At 42.9% G+C, this 20736-nt stretch overlaps 1 protein-coding gene across 10 annotated transcripts; it reads left to right on the top strand.

Moving 5' to 3' along the window:
* Window positions 1-5157: 5157 nt before the first annotated feature.
* Window positions 5158-19234, top strand: LOC139422784 (heterogeneous nuclear ribonucleoprotein K-like). Of its 10 annotated transcripts, none has more exons than XM_071174129.1 (16): window positions 5158-5245; window positions 6567-6676; window positions 7399-7496; window positions 7736-7792; window positions 9173-9216; window positions 10330-10402; window positions 10527-10634; window positions 10914-11042; window positions 14082-14389; window positions 14602-14655; window positions 15101-15143; window positions 17100-17115; window positions 17315-17347; window positions 17461-17528; window positions 17789-18036; window positions 18153-19234. In XM_071174129.1, exons 2-15 carry the CDS (start codon window positions 6616-6618, stop codon window positions 17990-17992), a joined length of 1296 nt encoding a protein of 431 aa, XP_071030230.1. In that variant the 5' UTR covers window positions 5158-5245; window positions 6567-6615; the 3' UTR covers window positions 17993-18036; window positions 18153-19234. The 10 variants fall into 10 exon arrangements, with proteins under 10 accessions (XP_071030230.1, XP_071030229.1, XP_071030227.1 ...); XM_071174128.1 differs by having other exon boundaries at window positions 10521-10634; window positions 15104-15143; window positions 18153-19232; XM_071174126.1 differs by having other exon boundaries at window positions 10521-10634; window positions 18153-19232.
* Window positions 19235-20736: the final 1502 nt, after the last annotated feature.

The raw sequence follows: 20736 nt of genomic DNA, 5'->3' as shown, positions 1-20736 counted from the left end.
CATAGCAAATGTGGAAAAAGTAAAGTGGTCTGAATACTTTCCGAATGCACTGTAAGAGAACGGAGTTCATCAGCTACTTCTTATCAAGTCATTTCTAAGATTGGTGCCCCACCGGCTTTCAATTCTGCAGGGGCTCCAACTGTCTCTACAAGGAGGACCAGAGGGCATTCCTATTCGCATTAATGAAAAGACTCATGGTTGAGCAGTGTATCCAATAGTAATTGTTACATTGTAATAAAACCAATGTATATCGATGCATGACTGAACAATTAGCTTGGGCTACATTTTGAAAACAGATGTTAGGCTACTTAGTTTATTCTGAATCATTGCAATGATGATCACCTACTATAACGTAGGAAACTTGGTAACCTGTAAACCTTTTCATCCGTTCACAATGTAACATATCTTACCCGTGTCAACCTGTGTCAACCTCATTCCCCTTTACACATTTCATGTTTTGTCAATAGTTCAGCCACGCACTCCATGCACAGATTTATTGCAAAATATACTGAACAAAAATATGAACGCAAAATGCAACAATTTCAAAGATTTTACTGAGTTACAGTTCATATAAGGAAATTAGTCAACTGAAATAAATTGATTAGGCCCTAATCTATGGATTTCACATGACTGTTAATCCAGATATGCATCTGTTGGTCACAAATACCTTAAAATAAATGGGCCTCACAATGGGCCTCAGGATCTCGTCATGGTATTTCTGTACATTCAAATAGCCATCTATAAAATGCAATTGTGTTGATTGTCTTTAGCTTATGCCTGCCCATACCATAACCCCACCGCCATAATTGGGCATTCTGTTCACAACGTTAACATCAGCAAATCACTCGCCCACAGGACACGTGGTCTGCGGTTGTGAGACCGGTTGGGCATACTGTTAAATTCTCTAAAACAATGTTGGAGGCGGCTTATGGAAGAGAAATTAACACTCATTTCTCTGGCAACTGGTCTGGTGGACATTCCTGTAGTCAGCATGCCAATTGCAAGCTCCCTAAAAACTTGAGACATCTGTGGCATTGCGTTGTGTGACAAAACAGCACATTTTAGATTGGCCTTTTATTGTCCCCAGCAAAATGTGCACCTGTGTAATGATCATGCTGTTTAATCAGTTTCTTAATATGCCACATCTGTCAGGTGGATGGATTATTTTGACTAAGTACAAATGCTCACTAACAGGGATGTATACACATTTGAGAGAAATATGTTTATTGTGCATATGGAACATTTCAGGGATCTTTTTTTCAGCTTATGAAACATGGGACCAACACTTTACATGTTGCATTTTTATTTTGGTTCAGTGTACACAGTAGTGATTTTATCATGTAAATCTTGGTGGGGCAAAAAAATAAATGTGGTGTGCATGCCAGTGAAGTCACTATATAACACAACACTAAACATTACATGAATTGCACTATAATGGTGAAAAACGGTGCCCACAAACTGTTAGGGCCTACATAAAGCTGTCTCAACAGCAGAGTCCCAACAGCAGTCCCAACACCTTACCACTGCTACACCTGGCTTTCAGCTGAGTCTTGTCTGGCAGCAAAACAGTTAATTCAGCCTCCTTTAATGCCTTTAAAAAAAACATAGCTGAGATAGCTGACTTTCTTAAACAAATGTGGTTTCTACTGACAATTGAGAAGAACAAACTATGGCATAAGAGGAAGACAAGTGGATAAGAGGCAATCCATAATTTTCGATTAAGACAATGAGCGAGTGACGACAGACGTAGTCAATATAACTATTTGTTCAGCACTTTTGAAATGTACAGTGACAGAATTGAGAACATAGGCCGTTCTTACAGTGTTCTCCCTGTACAACAAGCCAGAACCGTAGGATAAATAAAAGGGGCATATAAACAGGAAATGAAAGTTCTAACAATATTCAATGATTACATTTCTCTAAAACAGGTCATAGGCTATATGTGCACCACCAAGTTAGAACAGTAGGTGAAATGAAGAGGTGAAAATAGACCAAATTATTAGCGTGAGGCACATTGAACGCCGTTAGTGTCTTTACTCGTCAAAAAGATACACGTCATATAACACTATTTGACACATTAAATAATCTTTTAATTTGACACATCAAATAACACAATTATATTATAGAATGTTGTGTGTGCTGAATTTGCACGTGCAAGCCAAGCGCCACCACTTCTATCAGTAGCACTGTCAAAGCTGTACAAAACAAGCACACATCGGCCACGAACGATGTGAGTACAATATCGTGTTGGTGAAAATAGACCAAATTATTAGGGTGAGGCACTAACAGCTTACTATACAACATACACTTAGTATTACTTTCTTAGCTACCGTATACATACAGTGGGGCAAAAAAGTATTTAGTCAGCCACCAATTGTGCAAGTTCTCCCACTTAAAAAGATGAGAGAGGCCTGTAATTTTCATCATAGGTACACTTCAACTATGACAGACAAAATGAGAAAAAAAATCCAGAAAATCACATTGTAGGATTTTTAATGAATTTATTTGCAAATTATGGTGGAAAATAAGTATTTGGTCAATAACAAAAGTTTATCTCAATACTTTGTTATATACCCTTTGTTGGCAATGACAGAGGTCAAACGTTTTCTGTAAGTCTTCACAAGGTTTTCACACACTGTTGCTGGTATTTTGGCTCATTCCTCTATGCAGATCTCCTCTAGAGCAGTGATGTTTTGGGGCTGTTGCTGGGCAACACGGACTTTCAACTCCCTCCAAAGATTTTCTATGGTGTTGAGATCTGGAGACTGGCTAGGCCACTCCAGGATGTTGAAATGCTTCTTACGAAGCCACTCCTTCGTTGCCCGGGCGGTGTGTTTGGGATCATTGTCATGCTGAAAGACCCAGCCACGTTTCATCTTCAATGCCCTTGCTGATGGAAGGAGGTTATCACTCAAAATCTCACGATACATGGCCCCATTCATTCTTTCCTTTACACGGATCAGTCGTCCTGGCCCCTTTGCAGAAAAACAGCCCCAAAGCATGATGTTTCCACCCTCATGCTTCACAGTAGGTATGGTGTTCTTTGAATGCAACTCAGCATTCTTTGTCCTCCAAACACGACGAGTTGAGTTTTGACCAAAAAGTTATATTTTGGTTTCATCTGACCATATGACATTCTCCCAATCTTCTTCTGGATCATCCAAATGCTCTCTAGCAAACTTCAGACGGGCCTGGACATGTACTGGCTTAAGCAGGGGGACACGTCTGGCACTGCAGGATTTGAGTCCCTGGCGGCGTAGTGTGTTACTGATGGTAGGCTTTGTTACTTTGGTCCCAGCTCTCTGCAGGTCATTCACTAGGTCCCTCCGTGTGGTTCTGGGATTTTTGCTCACCGTTCTTGTGATCATTTTGACCCCACGGGGTGAGATTTTGTGTGGAGCCCCAGATCGAGGGAGATTATCAGTGGTCTTGTATGTCTTCCATTTCCTAAAAATTGCTCCCACAGTTGATTTCTTCAAACCAAGCTGCTTACCTATTGCAGATTCAGTCTTCCCAGCCTGGTGCAGGTCTACAATTTTGTTTCTGGTGTCCTTTGACAGCTCTTTGGTCTTGGCCATAGTGGAGTTTGGAGTGTGACTGTTTGAGGTTGTGGACAGGTGTCTTTTATACTGATAACAAGTTCAAACAGATGCCATTAATACAGCCAGCAAGTGGAGGACAGAGGAGCCTCTTAAAGAAGAAGTTACAGGTCTGTGAGAGCCAGAAATCTTGCTTGTTTGTAGGTGACCAAATACTTATTTTCCACCATAATTTGCAAATAAATTCATAAAAAATCCTACAATGTGATTTTCTGGATTTTTTCCCCTCATTTTGTCTGTCATAGTTGAAGTGTACCTATGATGAAAATTAGAGGCCTCTCTCATCTTTTTAAGTGGGACAACTTGCAAAATTGGTGGCTGACTAAATACTTATTTGCCCCACTGTATCTCCCTTGCATATTACATAATTTATACAGCAGCATACAATACATTTTTGGACTCGCCATGTGCAGGGGCCGCGGCCGTCCTTTGTGGGCAAATTTTGTCATCAAAGTCTGGAATTCTCTGGATTTATGTTGGGAACTCAGAAGAAAAAACACACAGCCACTCCATTGAATAGCAGGCTGACGTTCGTGGTTGCTTTGCAATGCTTGCAGTTTGTCACTGATTTCTTCCAAACCACTCATTGTTGAGTTTGCGATTTCCACCTTGTTGTGTAATCTTTGTCCAATGGCCGATGAGCACCGATACGTTTTATCTATAATTTCTCTTCATTATTTCTCTTCATATGATAAGGATTAGAAAGGATTTGCCAGTAGATTGTTGACTAGATTCATGATGATGACTGCTAGCTTTCTTTGAAAGTAAGATTTTGACATGATCAGACCAATCTACTGTACATATAACGTGATTTGACGTCATTTTATCTGTGGCCAGTGACCTTGAACCTTATTGGAAAAGCACTTGTAATATAATTCTATGGCAGGATCCAAAGGGCAGAAATTTTGGATGTCTACCCTTACTAAGGACTTAAACTTGACGGTGAGGTACTGTCCCCATGAGTGATGGAACACTGAGCCAATCATGGCGCAATGCTCCTATTTTCTGCTGGTTCGCCCCACCACCACAGAAAGCACTGAGCTAGGCTGAAACACCTGCATTGTGGAGCTGCTTTATGCAAGAAAACAAAAAAGAGACCATGTGTGTATGCAGCTTTATTAACCGAATTATATATTCTTCTTTTTTTTTTTTTTTTTACATTGTTTGCAAACTGATTTGTGACACTATTAATGCCAAAATAACATGTAAAACAGGCAAGCCCCCCTAATTACATTAAAAAAATAATAATTGTTTGGTTGTTTTTTTTGTTGCTAAAAATGTGGAGCCTCACTCGTCCTGAATGAAGGGTCGCCACTGAGTGGTAGGTACTGATAGGCACCGTCTCTGGGGCTCGGGACTTGTAAGTCCCGCCCAGTTGCTATAACGACTCCCACATAGCTCTGCATGATTGGTAAATCAAAGGTTCGTGCCTGGCGTCGCTAATTTGTCGACCTCTTACATTTCTTTGAAGACGTGTTGACTTTGAGAGACAACTGACATACCCAATCTCGAACCTGCTCTCTCCAATCAGTGAAAGAAGAAAGTAGACTGACTCCCTATTTTGCTGTTTCACTGTATTCGGAAGGTTTTAGTTGCTGACAATTTCAGGACAAGAAATTGCTGTGGAGAACGCGGTTTGGCTGGAGGTTTGTTCAATATTTTGTTTAAATTTTTTAGGTTTGTGGTTAAAGTTAAATTATAAAGAGGTTGTTTGTTAGTTCATTTGCATTGTAATCGGTCAATGAGAATTAAATTAATTTTAGGCTCTGTTGGGGATAAGCCTCGTGAACTCTATCGCTAATATTAGCTACGCTAACGAACGGTAGATAGCTATGTAGCTAACGTTAGCAATCTAGCCTAGCTAATTTAGCTAGCTATCTAGCTAGCTAGATACCATATTTGTTTTGCCCTTTTGAGAACGTCAGCTAACATTAGTTAAGTATTACAATTATTTGGACTCTATGTGCTGCAAGTTAACTTATTCAGCCAATTGTTAAACGACACTAGGCCGTTTACATACACTAACGTTACACTGTAATCTACAGCGTATGTATGTTAGCTACTTGTACAGATGAGTAGTTAGTCATCTAGTTAACGTTAGCTGCTGGTGGCTAACTAACGCAGCCAGGTTGTTAGCTAATGTGATAATAACTAACGTTACCTGGCTATCGTTTCGCGTTAGTTAATACAGGTTAAGACTGCTGGTTAACGTTAGTCAGACAACTAACGTTAAACCAATTTAGCTGACTAAAAAAAAAGTAATCTAGCCGTTAGCTAACGTTAATCTATATGTGTGTGTGCAGAAGCAAGTAACGTTAACTAATTAAGCCTTCAATGTAGCAACACCGGAAATCTAGCTCCTCTATATAGCAAACGTTAATTTGGCTAGATTACTTCGTGTTTCCATGTATAACATTAGCATGTTGTCTAGTTCCCTAGTTAACAGCTGCTAGTAGTAACATCTGCGTCAGTAGTCAACGAACGTTAGCTAAGTATCTAGCTAATGTCATCATCCAGTTCTTTGTTAATGTAACTCATTGGCTTGCAGGCATCCAGAAATAGGTTTTCATAATATTTGAGGCAGAGAATACTACACCCACATAACTACCTAGCTAGCGGTTCACAATGACTCAAACTACCTCCTACAATTTGGGGGGGGGGGGGGGGTACTTTTTTCATTTTAGCCCAGTTATCATGATATGTCAAGTGGTAACCACTCATATCAAGGGCAGTGATTTGGGATACATTCCATTGTATTATAGTAGAGAACACTTTTGTGTATCCTGTGGCCAAGAATTAATAGGAATTAAAATTGTAAATAGGGGCAAGGTGGCAACAGGTTTGATTAGTGACAAGATTGGATTGGTGAGGCTTTTATCGTGAGGTGAGTTTCCCTCGGTCTTGTCTGACGCAGCCTCAGTGTCCTCAAAAGGCATAGCCTAATTTTACATTGTTGCCTTCACACAGCAGATCCACAGTGAGGAGCCTGTTCTCATTTCACCGCTGGTGCAAGACAATGGAGACAGAAATCGAGCAGCAGGAAGAAGAGACCACTTTCAGCAACACTGACACTAACGGTAAAGCTATTGTAGGCTACTTTGGCAGTGCCGCATCAAAGCTGTGTGTAAGTCATGCATTTGCCTTGATTAGACTAGAAATATAACACTGCCTTTCTCTAATAGCTGTTATCAGTCAGAAGGGACTACAGGGATTGACATTAAGGGATGCTTTGATTTTCCTTGGGCAAGTGAACCAAACAATCAAACCTTTTTAAAGAATTCCAGTAGCCTAAAACTGATCGTTCTGGTTCCTCCCCGTTATTTATGTAAAATACAGACAATTTATGGCAAGTTAAGCCTGCTTTGATATGTTATTTATTTCGAATAACAACCAAAATACTAATAATTCAATTACTAATTTTTCTGGTTCCTCCCCTATGTGTAGGTGAAAGGCCTGCAATATATTGCACTTCTGGGTGTAAATAGCTAATTACAATTTTTGGGCAAGTGAAGGGCAACCAAAAATTACTGCTGACCTGCCTGATGGGCAGGTACTTTTCAGACTTTAATGTAAATCCCTGGACTACTGGTATAGCTACATGCTGGCACCATGTGTGCATGTCAGATGGCCATGTGTTTCTCTTGTCCAGGTCACTGCTATTTCTGGAGCAGTTCCACCTAATTTTAATCCAGGAAGTGGACTGGTAAGGGCTGGGTGGATGCTGTCGCCTGGCTTTTGGCTGGAACCCGTATTGGGAAGAACATAGCATTAGGCTAACTTTCCAGGTTTCTCCCTCCAGGAAAACGCCCTGCCGAGGACATGGAGGAGGAGCAGTCCTTCAAGCGCTCTCGCAACACTGATGAGATGGTGGAGTTGCGGGTACTGCTGCAGAGCAAAGTAAGCCTTGCAACAGAAATGGGATTGTAGCCCTATTGCTTTTAAATCAGGAATTCCCTAGATTTTTGTTTGTTTACTGTGTAAAATACGCAATGGTATCTCCGTCTTCCTGGATAGGTAGGTGTTTTTTCTGGTGTTCTGAGTTTTGCTAATCACATCCCATCTTCCAAGTTTCATATCATTCAGCGGACTCTCAGACCCATTACTCTGTTCCTAAGGAAACACTTGTTTCTCCTCAGAATGCTGGAGCTGTTATCGGAAAGGGTGGCAAGAATATAAAAGCCTTACGCACAGACGTGAGTACAGTTGGCATTGTCAAATTCTTTCCTCCGCTGGGGGATTTGCTGTAAAGCTATATTTTTGTCCTTATAAACCTGACATTTTCATAGACATTATGGTATCCAATTACCCCATTCTAATGACAACCCTTATGTGTCCTATTAAAGAAATGTAACCCCTGTACTAAATAGTGTCCCTCTTATATATACACACGCACATCTATCTATATCTCATCTCCCATCTATAGCCAATCATTCTGTTATCTGAATATATTGTTTGACTTGATTGGATCAATTCCACATTAACAGAATGATGCAGAGACTTAGATGTTTTACTTTAAAATGTATGTCAAACACAAACCAATGATTTGGAAAGTTAAACAAACCATAGAACTCTATGCACATGGACTACTTTCAAAAATTTCCACTGAACATTTAACAAAAAACACATTTACTTGAACAGTGCAGCTGCAAAGTTTAACAGAAGGAAGGTTTGTGCCATCATTCTGTTACCGAATTTTGCATTTGCAAATGGATGGTCGAGTTATGTTTTTTTGTTGCATTAATTGTATTTTTTTTGTTGGTTTACATTTTAAAATGAAAAATTGCAGTCTGCATCATTCTGTTACTGTGGAATTGGTCAAATGTTGCATGTCTGTGAACACTTGGAGGGATATTTGCGATGTTTTTGTACAGTAGTCAGATTCTCTTTCCCAAATGACACACATCTATAGGTTGGCTCATGTGAACAGACATGGTTTGGCTTGATTGGATCAGATTGGGGAAGAGTGTGGGTGTGGGCATTTTTCTTGTGTTTCCAATAAAAGGGAACTATCCTCTACTAGTCTCTGAACGTGATTTCTAATGCCCCTTACATCCCTGAAGCAATACCGGACTGTGGCGATGCCATAAAAACCCCTTTAAACAGGTGTCTCAAAGCCTGAGCGGACCTATAGTATATTACAGCTTCTGTAGTATCTATGCAGTCCATTTAGCTAAGTGTCTTTGGAAGAGCTGGCTTAGTCCAGCTGCCCTTTTTCTTGTGCACTCACCATCTTTTTTTAGTTTAGTTTAGTTTTTTTTGGAAGCTATATAGTGGAGTATAGCGTGTATTCAATTAAAATGTATTCCTTCTCCCCCTCTTCCCTCTCCTTTACTTTGTTATTTTTGGCCACCTTCCTCCGTTGCCCATGTACTGGATCGACATGCCCCTCCTGCGTTGCCCACCTTGACGTTGGCCCAACCTTCGCCCCTGAACGCCCGCCCACCTGACACCCCGGTTGGCCCTGCCCCGCCCCGCCGCCCGCCCACAAACGTGCCCCTCCCTAAACGGGCACCTTACTTGACATCTTGTGATTGAATGCCCTTGCCCAATGCCAACCTCCACGGCCAATGCAGTACAATGCCAGTGTATCTGTCCCTGACAGCAGTGGCCCAGAGCGGTATGTCCCACCAGTTATTGCCTCACTGCCTGATTAGAACAGAGAAAAACACATGTCTTTGATAGCCTGCCTTCTGTTTCATTTGAACATTTTCTACATATAGAACCCCCCCCCTCCCTCTCCCTTTATCAAGAGACGTGTATTGTTCCATTTGAATTGTTCTGTCTTCTCCCCCCCTCTACCCTTCTTCCCCCACATTCAAGTATTTCCATTTAATTTGGACCTTTTTGTCACTAGAAATGAAATCAATGAACCCACTTTCAGTAGATCATATTAAATGGGAGGAGCCCAGCTGTTGGCTGCTGTTAGCTTTCTGTGGTATTTTTAATTGTGATTTGTGGAAAGCCAATGATCTTTCCCACTCTGTCCTTGTGGCCCACCTTGCTACTCCCTGCCCCTCCCCCACCCCACTGTTCTCAACATCACTGTTCATGATCTGAGTGCTCAAGCTCCGCCCACTCTAACTCATCACTGTTCTCTTTTTTTCCCCCCTTGTGCTACATCTCTCCGTTGGGTTTCTCTATCCTCCGTTAGGTTTCTCCCCTCTCTGTCCCCCCCCATCAGTCCAGACTGCCTGCCGAACCTTTCATTCCACCCTCTATCCTGTCCACCACCTAATGGTTACCACTCACATCCCCCCTGCTTTCTTTATTTTGTTTCTCTTCTACCTTCCGACTCCCTGTCACTGAGAATGTGTGCCGGTGGCACGATTGTGATGGCAGGTTTTTTTATTAACTTTTTTCTTTCTTCCCCCTCAAGTGCTGGTGGTGATGGTTAAAAAGACCCCCCCCCCCCCCCCTCCCTCCAGACAGAGCCCCCTCCAGACAGAGCCCCCCCCCCCCCCCTACAGACAGTGGTCAGCCTTGTGCTTCATGTTGTAATCCTAAAGCCTCACTCTCTTGTTGGATGTGAGATAAATGAGCGCACATCAAGTTGCTCACATTTCAGTCCAGTGTTGGGAAAGTCTTCGTTTTCTTTTTGTTTTTAAACGTTATTTTTTTAGCTCTGCTTCATATTCATGTTAGTCTGGAAGTAAGTTTTTCTTTATTTTTTGCTTTTTGTCCTCCCTCTGTTTTGCCTTGTTGCCTTTGGCCACATGTAATTCCTTACCAGGATCCTGAGTGTGAGTGCAGATATTGAGACTATCGGAGAGATTCTGCTGAAGATTATCCCTACTCTGGAAGAGGTGAGTGCCCCGCGGCCACCAGAGATATACACGTATAGGTTTATCTTTGTCCTAATCCTCAAAGTCAAGAGCTAAAGGCTTTCTTTCACCTGACTGATCTGTACCTGTTTTTTCCTAGTACCAGCATTATAACGGGATTGATTTTGACTGCGAGCTCCGTTTGCTGATCCATCAGAGTCTGGCCGGAGGCATCATTGGGGTGAAGGGTACCAAAATAAAGGAGTTAAGAGAGGTAAGATGGGATCCCACTCATTTCAAATGCTGACTTGACTCAGTCCATACTCATTTACAAGAATTAGCTGAAGTGCATAGATTGCATGTGCTTGATCTGCCCTAACAGGTTTTCTTTGTTGCCCACTTGTCCACAAATGGTTATGGGGAATGTATTGACGATCTCATTTAATGCTCACAGCTGAAGACTGGTCAAACCCATTTTGAACATATGGCATTGTGCTGCGTCTTCCTGTTGTGTTATGGGTCTATTTCATGCTGGGCTTCATGTCTCCACCAGAACACCCAGACTACCATCAAGCTATTCCAGGAGTGCTGTCCTCACTCCACTGACCGAGTGGTTCTGGTTGGAGGAAAGCCAGACCGTGTTGTCGATTGCATCAAAGTTATCCTGGAGTTGGTATCTGAGGTGGGTGAGAGTTAGGTCTGTGACGGTCATGGAATTTTGGATGACTTATTGGTCAGCTAAATGACTATAAAGTAGTTTTAATAGCGTGCAGATAAATTTTAGCACACACATGTTCTCCTCTTTTCCTGACTGCATGTGCTGTGCTTCTGCAGACAGAGGGCTGTTGCCTGGGCCAGGGTTTCCCAAACGCTGACCTGGTGACCCCCCTGTGTGCATGTTTTGGTGTTTGCCCTAGCACTACACAGCTGATTCAAATTGCCAACTCATCAAGCAACCAAAGACTCATTTTCTACAACACATTGCTTGTTTCAGCAAGGAGCTACAAAGTTTCATTGTGTTGTAAAGGGTCCTTGTTACCGTGGAAACTGACGCGACTGCACAAATGCCTGGCCGCCCAGTGTTTAGTCAACTGTTCGTTCCACAATTTATTTGATTTTTAAACCCCCTACTTTATGTCTTCTATAATTGTCGGTAAAAGGATTATACGGTAATTGTGTCAGCTCTTGTGAGTTCAGTTCTGAGCCAGTGACCGCAACACACTTCACCACCATCACCAGTGTCTAAACATGGAAACTCAATGAGTCAGTCAAACTAGAATTGTACTTGTATAATAACAGCAGATGCTTTTTGTTTGTTTTTATATATTCCATTTACAACAGTTGTTGACATCAAATCAAATCAAATCAAATCAAATTTTATTTGTCACATACACATGGTTAGCAGATGTTAATGCGAGTGTAGCGAAATGCTTGTGCTTCTAGTTCCGACAATGCAGTAATAACAAGTAATCTAACTAACAATTCCAAAACTACTGTCTTGTACACAGTGTAAGGGGATAAAGAATATGTACATAAGGATATATGAATGAGTGATGGTACAGAGCAGCATAGGCAAGATACAGTAGATGGTATCGGGTACAGTATGTACAAATGAGATGAGTATGTAAACAAAGTGGCATAGTATAGTATAAAGTGGCTAGTGATACATGTATTACATAAGGATACCGTCGATGATAAAGAGTACAGTATATACGTATGCGTATGAGATGAATAATGTAGGGTAAGTAACATTTATATAAGGTAGCATTGTTTAAAGTGGCTAGTGATATATTTACATCATTTCCCATCAATTCCCATTATTAAAGTGGCTGGAGTTGAGTCAGTGTCAGTGTGTTGGCAGCAGCCACTCAGTGTTAGTGGTGGCTGTTTAACAGTCTGATGGCCTTGAGATAGAAGCTGTTTTTCAGTCTCTCGGTCCCAGCTTTGATGCACCTGTACTGACCTCGCCTTCTGGATGATAGCGGGGAGAACAGGCAGTGGCTCGGGTGGTTGATGTCCTTGATGATCTTTATGGCCTTCCTGTGACATCGGGTGGTGTAGGTGTCCTGGAGGGCAGGTAGTTTGCCCCCGGTGATGCGTTGTGCAGACCTCACTACCCTCTGGAGAGCCTTACGGTTGAGGGCGGTGCAGTTGCCATACCAGGCGGTGATACAGCCCGCCAGGATGCTCTCGATTGTGCATCTGTAGAAGTTTGTGAGTGCTTTTGGTGACAAGCCAAATTTCTTCAGCCTCCTGAGGTTGAAGAGGCGCTGCTGCGCCTTCTTCACGATGCTGTCTGTGTGAGTGGACCAATTCAGTTTGTCTGTGATGTGTATGCCGAGGAACTTAAAACTTGCTACCCTCTCCACTACTGTTCCATCGATGTGGATAGGGGGGTGTTCCCTCTGCTGTTTCCTGAAGTCCACAATCATCTCCTTAGTTTTGTTGACGTTGAGTGTGAGGTTGTTTTCCTGACACCACACTCCGAGGGCCCTCACCTCCTCCCTGTAGGCCGTCTCATCGTTGTTGGTAATCAAGCCTACCACTGTTGTGTCGTCCGCAAACTTGATGATTGAGTTGGAGGCGTGCGTGGCCACGCAGTCGTGGGTGAACAGGGAGTACAGGAGAGGGCTCAGAACGCAACCTTGTGGGGCCCCAGTGTTGAGGATCAGCGGGGAGGAGATGTTGTTGCCTACCCTCACCACCTGGGGGCGGCCCGTCAGGAAGTCCAGTACCCAGTTGCACAGGGCGGGGTCGAGACCCAGGGTCTCGAGCTTGATGACGAGCTTGGAGGGTACTATGGTGTTGAATGCCGAGCTGTAGTCGATGAACAGCATTCTCACATAGGTATTCCTCTTGTCCAGATGGGTTAGGGCATTGTGCAGTGTGGTTGAGATTGCATCGTCTGTGGACCTATTTGGGCGGTAAGCAAATTGGAGTGGGTCTAGGGTGTCAGGTAGGGTGGAGGTGATATGGTCCTTGACTAGTCTCTCAAAGCACTTCATGATGACGGATGTGAGTGCTACGGGGCGGTAGTCATTTAGCTCAGTTACCTTAGCTTTCTTGGGAACAGGAACAATGGTGGCCCTCTTGAAGCATGTGGGAACAGCAGACTGGTATAGGGATTGATTGAATATGTCCGTAAACACACCGGCCAGCTGGTCTGCGCATGCTCTGAGGGCGCGGCTGGGGATGCCATCTGGGCCTGCAGCCTTGCGAGGGTTAACACGTTTAAATGTCTTACTCACCTCGGCTGCAGTGAAGGAGAGTAGTCGTTCCAGACTACTTGTATTGTAGTCGTTCCAGAGCAAAACTAATTTATATAGGTAACTGGCAAAATAAAGGAAACACCACGAGAAATTACATCATTTGGTGGTGGAAAACTCTCTCAGGTGCCGCTCCAGAATCTCCCATAAGTGTTGAATTGATTTGAAATCTGGTGACTGACAACACACACACCCTTTAAACCCATATGCTCCTTTGAGACCCTTCTTTCAAACTCACTGAGATCTATTCTAGCCATGGTAGCCAAAATAATGGGCAACTGGACATTTTTATACATGACCCTAAGCATGATGGTATGTTCATTTAACTCAGGAACTACACCTGTGTGGAAGCACCTGCTTTCAATATACTTTGTTGCCCTCATTTCCTTTATTTTGGCAGTTATATGTAGCATCTCAACAATGGTCTCATAGTATTCTCTATTCTCTATCTTCAGGCTCCTATCAAAGGGCGCGCCCAGCCTTACGACCCCAACTTCTACGACGAGACATACGACTACGGCGGCTTCACCATGATGTTCGAGGAGCGAGGCCGGCGGCCTATGGGGGGGTTCCCCGTACGGGGCCGGGGTGGCTTTGAGCGCATGCCCCCCGGCCGCGGCGGCCGACCCATGCCCTCCTCCAGGCGGGACTATGATGACTTGAGCCCTCTCCGGGGACCGCCCCCTCCCCTGCCTACCAGAGGGCGTGGAGGGAGCCGGGCTCGAAACCTGCCCCTCCCCCTACCACCACCCCCAAGAGGAGGGTAAGGAACTTGACTTCCTTTCAATTGTTGTTTATGGCTACCTCTTATCCCCTTATCAGTCACTCAGTGGCGTTTATAACCATGTGCCTTCGCTGTGCCTGAGTACATAGAACTAGAATGAACATGAACCTATTTTGTTGGACTAATCCTTTAAAGGAATCTTTTCTGACACATTTCCACTGAGTCATGTTGACCCTGTCGTGTGGTTGCAGAGGCGACCGGTTCTCTCATCAGAGCTATCACGGCAACATGGACGACAGACCAAAGTAAGTCATTTGTGTAAAACAAAGGCAGCACCTGCAGATTGGTTAGGGTGGAACTCCTTCACCTCTCCAAATCGAGTTAGTCAATTGGAGAATGGCTCACTCAGATGTGGCGATTACTATCTCTGTCAAATGTTGTGTTTAATCCTTTTCTGTTGATTTAATGACCGTCAATACGGTTCTACCCATGACACGGTAGTTATTTTGTTAACATGACCGCTCATCCCATGAGTAGATGACTATAAGAACACAATGTCAGTGTCTTCTTATCAACAGATTTTAAAAACAACTTAGCTCTTCACACTTTCAGGAGGACTGGTATCACTCTTTTGTAGTACAGACTTGTCAGCCCATTGGTTTGGGGGCTGCTTTCAGTCCATCAGAGGTGGTGAACTGATCCCTCTCTTGTCATGTTAACCCCAACACCCTCCCTCCCTTCTTATCTAAGCAGCGACAGGAGAGGAAGACCAGGAGACCGCTACGACAGCATGGTGAGTGACCTGGGCATTTTAAGTGTTTTAGATGAGGGTTTAGCATGGATGAGTGACAGAGCTTCAGTCTGTTGCCTGTTGTTTTAATAGTAGGCAAGTCGAACACGCATTTTAATGGTTTTAGTTACAGTGCATTCGGAACCTTTTCAGCCCCTTTGACTTCTTCCACATTTTATGTTACAGCCTTATTCTAAAATTGATTAATTAGTCCCCCCCCATCAATCTACACACACTACCTCATAATGACAATGCAATCAAAGGTTTTTATAAATGTTTGTGCATTTATGGGGGAAAAAACACATTTACATAAGTATTCAAACGCTTTACTCGGGAACTTTGTTGAAGCTGGGATTACAGCCTCAAGTCTTCTTGGGTATGATGCTACAAGCTTGTGACATCTGTATTTGGGTAGTTTCTCACATTCTTATCTGCAGATCCTCTCAAGCTCTGTCAGGTTGGATGGTGAGCGTCGCTGCACAGCTATTTTCAGGGCTCTCCAGAGATGTTCTATCGGGTTAAAGTCCGGGCTCTGACTGGGCCACTCAAGGACATTCAGAGACTTGTCCCGAAGCCACTCCTGCGTTGTCTTGGCTGTGTGCCTAGGGTCGTTGTCCTGTTGGAAGGTGAACCTTCGCCCCAGTCTGATGTCCTGAGCTCACAGGAGCAGGTTTTAATCAAGGATCTCTGTACTTTGCTTCGTTCATCTTTTCCTCAATCCTGGCAAGTCTCCCATTCCCTGCCGCTGAAAAACATCCCCAGAGCATGATGCTGCCATCCATGCTTCACCGTAGGGATGGTTTTGGCCAGGGAATGAACAGTGCCTGATTTCCTCCAGAAGTGACGCTTGGCATTCAGGCTAAAGAGTTTAATCTTGTTTTCATCAAACCAGAGAATCTTGTTTCTCATGGTCTGAGAGTATTTTAGGTGCCTTTTGGCAAACTGTATGCAGGCTGTCATGTGCCTTTTACTGAGGAGTGGCTTCTGTCTGGCCACTACCATAAAGGCCTGATTGGTGGAGTGCTGCAGAGATGGTTGTCCTCATTGGAATGTTATCCCATCTCCACAGAGGAACTCTAGAGCTCTGTGACCATCGGGTTCTTGTTCACCTCCCTGACCAAGGCTCTTCTCTCCCGAATGCTCAGTTTGGCCGGAGGCCAGCTCTAGGAAGAGTCTGCCTCGGCACAATCCTTCGACCTCATTGCTTGGTTTTTGCTCTGACATGCAGATGCACCTTATCTAGACAGGTGTGTTTTTCCAAATCATGTCCAATCAATTGAATTTACTACAGGTGGACTCCAAGTTGTAGAAACATCTCAAGGATGATCGAGACAGGATGCACCTGAGCTCAATTGAGTCTCATAGCAAAGGATCTGAATACTTATGTAAATAAGGTATTTCTGTTTTTTACACTTTTTTATACATTTGCAACAATTTCTAAACCTGTTTTTGCTTTTTCGTTGTGGGGTAGTGTGTAGATTGAGGAAGAAAAGTAATTTAATACATTTTATGGTAAGGCTGTAACATAACAAAATGTTGAAAAAGGGGTCTGAATAATTTCCAAATGCACTCGTACGTGTGTAAATGGATTGGGATTATTATCCTGCCCTAGTGAAATCATGGTGGTTTGGACACTGGCGCTGCTCTTCACCAAGCGAACACACTGGTTAGGCCTCTTGTAGCCTGGCAACAGTTGTCTCCTTGGTTACCAAGGAGCAGCTGAATACGTAATCTGGAGCCGCCAAACTAACAAATGAACTTCAGGTGAAACCATTCCGATTCGCTGACGGGGTTGGTCGGGCCGTACCAATAACATGCATAGTGGAAAATAATTCATATGCACAAATTATAGAGCTCAATATCAAACACGTTTAAAGCAGAATTTTACTTAATGAATGTTTCAGTCTTGTAATAAGTTTCTCAATTTGTCTTTCTCTCCCTATGTTCTACTGAATACAGAGTGGTGGATACGGTGGTGAGTCTTCTCTAAGTTTCTTCTGGTCATGGTTGTCTACACTCTTGTTTGAATGTGTCTTTGGTCAGAGTATAGTTCTTTCTGTCTAGTAAGCACCACCAGCTCTCCCCTCTGTTCTTTGTTGGTCTGTCTATGTGGTCTGTCAGCCACGGTGTGATGTATTGTTATCCTTCCTTTTCCTCCCTTCATATTTTCAAAGACAACACTTCCTCCTGGGAGCCCTTTCAGTCTGGTGAGTGCAAATGAATCACATTTGTATCAATGTCTCATTTTGTTGCTTCTGTAGTTGTTTTCGTGTTGTTTTGAGACTTTCCACACAAGGATAAATTCTGAGTCTCTCTCCAGGTGGCCGAGGGTCATACAGTGACATCGGGGGTCCCGTCATCACGACACAAGTTACCATCCCCAAGGATGTGAGTAAAGGTTTAATCTGCACAGTCCCAAGCGTAATAACAACCTTTACCACAGATCGACACAGACATCCCTGTAATATATTCATGAGAAGGACCGAGATGAGATTATTCCCAATTGATCAAAAAGTTCCCACATCAGCCTTTATTCATATGTGATTGATACCCCCCCCCCCCCCCCAAACTGTGCCCCCTTTACCTGGTTGTCATTGTGCCGATCACATTGTTGGGGAGAAGTAACCCTGGCTTCCCACTTGTCGTAGCTGGCCGGCTCCATCATTGGGAAGGGCGGACAGCGGATCAAGCAGATCCGTCATGAGTCGGGAGCGTCCATCAAGATCGATGAGCCATTAGAGGGCTCCGAGGACCGCATCATCACCATCAATGGAACACAGGACCAGATCCAGAACGCCCAGTATCTACTGCAGAACAGGCACGTGCTAGCACCCTTTCCTCGTCTCCGCTGAAAGCAGTATAGTGGAAACCTATTCATCCCTGTCCCCTATCCGTGGTAATCAAGGAAGGAAATGAGTCGTTCATGACTAACAAATGAAATTGAATTTAAAGTAGTTATAGAAATGACTTCTGGGGTCCCTTTATTCACTTGTCCACTGTGTTTTGTTGCAGTGTGAAGCAGTACTCTGGTCGGTTCTTCTAAAGAGGGAAGAGGAGCCAATCTGCCATGCCCGTTCGCTCCCTCTATTCAGAGCCAACATTCCTCTGCTTTGGGTAGTTGTGTGCCCCCCACCCTGTCATCTAACACCTTTTTAATAAGAAGTTTGGAAATTCTCTCAAAGCTGTCGGATGAGTGTATCCCAGTTTTTTTTTTTTTTTTTTTTTTTTTTGTTTTTTTTTTTGCCTTGCTTGTTTTTTTGGGTTTTTCTTTATCGATTATTTTGCTGTTCTGTACTTGGAGTAAACTAACCTGTCTGTGTTCACTCTTGGCCTCCCCTACCTCTCCCAGTCAGTACAGCATGCAGAATGTAATCTTGTTTTGTAAGAAACATTTTATGATAAAAAAAAAAAAGACATTTTAGTTTATTTTTGCTTAATTTTTTCCCCCCGCTGAAAGATAAGGGGCTGTATAAAAATGTACAGTAATTGTGTCAGGATGAATAAGAGTGCTAGGATTGTTTCATTTTGTTGGGAGACTGATAGGGCTAAAATAAAGTATTGTTAATTTTAAGTTTTCTACATGATTTCAGCTGGTTAACGGGGAGGGACTTGATATAATTCCTTTAATACATAATCATTGACATTTGGATCCCTTTAGACTGGCTAAAGCCTGTTTTTTTTTATGTCGGTTTGTAAGCGTTTTTTAACATTTTAGATGGGATCTTTGTAGACACCAGTCAGTTTGGGATGGGAATGCAGCCTTTCTTTCCATATGAGTGGCATGTCACCCCTGTTAATCTACCTGTCTGTGGGGTATAGTATCTGCTGCAAGTCTGAGTAATAAAGTCTGTGCCACCTTTTACTAAACATGTGGGGGGAGGTTTTGTTATTTTTCCATGTTTCCTAGATGCGATAAATAAAATGGTTGTAATAAAATCAACTTGATATTTTCAGTAAACTCTGCTTTCAGTATCAAGGAGAAGTTAGGTGTAGCTGTTATGGTAGACATTTTCTAAAAGTAATGCAGCATGAGTATTAAGTAATACCTAGTTGACAAGTAAGGCTATGATTCATATGCCACATTGTGACATCTGAGTATACCAAACATTAAGCACTCCTGCTCTTTCCATGACCGACTGGTCAGATGAATCCAGGTGAATGCTATGATCCCTTATTAATGTCACCTGTTAAATCCACTTCAGTGTAGATCAGGACTCAAACTTATTCCATTGAGGGCCTAGTGTCTGCTGGTTTTTCTTTCCAGTGGTGTAAAAATGCTTAAGTATTTTTTTTTGGGTATCTGCTTTACTGAACAAAAATTAATGCAACCATTTCAAAGATTTTACTGAGTTCATATAAGGAAATCAGTCAATTGAAATACATTCATTAGGCCCTAGTCTATGGATTTCACATGATGGTAGGGGCGCAGCCATGGGTGGGCCTGGGAGCGCATGGGTCCACCCACTTGGGAGCCAGGCCTAGCCAATCAGAATGAGTTTGGACGATCCCGCAGCTGTAGAAGCCAGATGTGTAGGTTCTTGGCTGGCATGGTTACACGTAGTCTGCGGTTGTGTGGCTGGTTGGAGTTACTGCCAAATTCTCAAACAATGTTGGAGATGGCTTCTGGTAGAGAAATTAACATTAAATTATCTGGCAACGGGGCTCCAGAGTGGCGCAGCGGTCTAAGGCACTGCATCTCCGTGCTATAGCTGTCACTACGGACCCTGGTTTGATTCCAGGCTGTATCACAACCGGTTGTGATTCGGAGTCCCATAGGGCGATTGTCCCAGCGTCATTAGGGTTTGGCCGGAGTAGGCCGTCATTGTAAATAAGAATTTGTTCTTAACTGACTTGCCTTGTTAAATACATAAAAACAGCTCTGGTGGACATTCCTGCAATTAGCCAGCCAATTGCACGCTCCCTCAACTTGAGACCGCTGTGACTTTGTGTTGTGTGACAAAACTGCAGATTTTAGTGTCCTTTTATTGTCCCTAGCACAAGGTGCACCTGTGTAATGATCATGCTATTTAATCAGTTTCTTGATCTGCCACACCTGTCAGGTGGATGGAATATCTTGGTAAAGGAGAAATTCTTACTAACAGGGATGTAAACAAATTTGTGCACAAAATTGGAGAGAAATAAGCTTTTTATGCTTATGGAAAAATTCAGAGACCTTTTATTTCAGCTCATGAAACATGGGACCAACACTTTACATGCCGCGTTTATATTTTTGACAACATTTACTCTACTACATTCCAAAAGAAAATAAGTACTTTTTACACCCAAACATTTTCCTGACACCCAAAAGTACTTGCTACATTTCGAATGCTTAGCAGGACAGGAAAATGTCAGATTCAGTCATTTATCAAGAGGACACGTGATCCTTAGTGCCTCTGATCTGAGGACTCACTAAAGAAAAATGCTTTGTTTGTAAATGATGTCTGAGTGTTGGAGTGTGTCCCTAGCTAACTGTAAAGTATTTTAAATCATGCTGTCTGGTTTCATATAAGGAATTTGAAATGATGTATTGCATTTCCTTTTACTTTTGATACTTAAGTATATTGAAAACCAACTACTTATTTTGACTCAAGTAGTG

Source organism: Oncorhynchus clarkii, chromosome 12 (genome assembly GCF_045791955.1).
Source record: "Oncorhynchus clarkii lewisi isolate Uvic-CL-2024 chromosome 12, UVic_Ocla_1.0, whole genome shotgun sequence".
In the NCBI taxonomy this organism is placed as follows: Eukaryota; Metazoa; Chordata; class Actinopteri; order Salmoniformes; family Salmonidae; genus Oncorhynchus; species Oncorhynchus clarkii.
The sequence above is the reverse complement of the archived record's forward strand: the minus strand, read 5'-3'. Positions and strand labels throughout refer to the sequence as shown.

What these genes read in the sequence shown, in the direction of transcription:
- LOC139422784 (XM_071174126.1), top strand. Translation starts at nt 6,616, where the DNA reads ATGGAGACAGAAATCGAGCAGCAGGAAGAAGAGACCACTTTCAGCAAC. An exon ending in TAAAAGCCTTACGCACAGAC is followed by an intron (nt 7,793 to 9,172) that starts GTGAGTACAGTT and finishes CGGCCAATGCAG; the next exon opens with TACAATGCCAGTGTATCTGT. An exon ending in AACATGGACGACAGACCAAA is followed by an intron (nt 14,656 to 15,100) that starts GTAAGTCATTTG and finishes TTCTTATCTAAG; the next exon opens with CAGCGACAGGAGAGGAAGAC.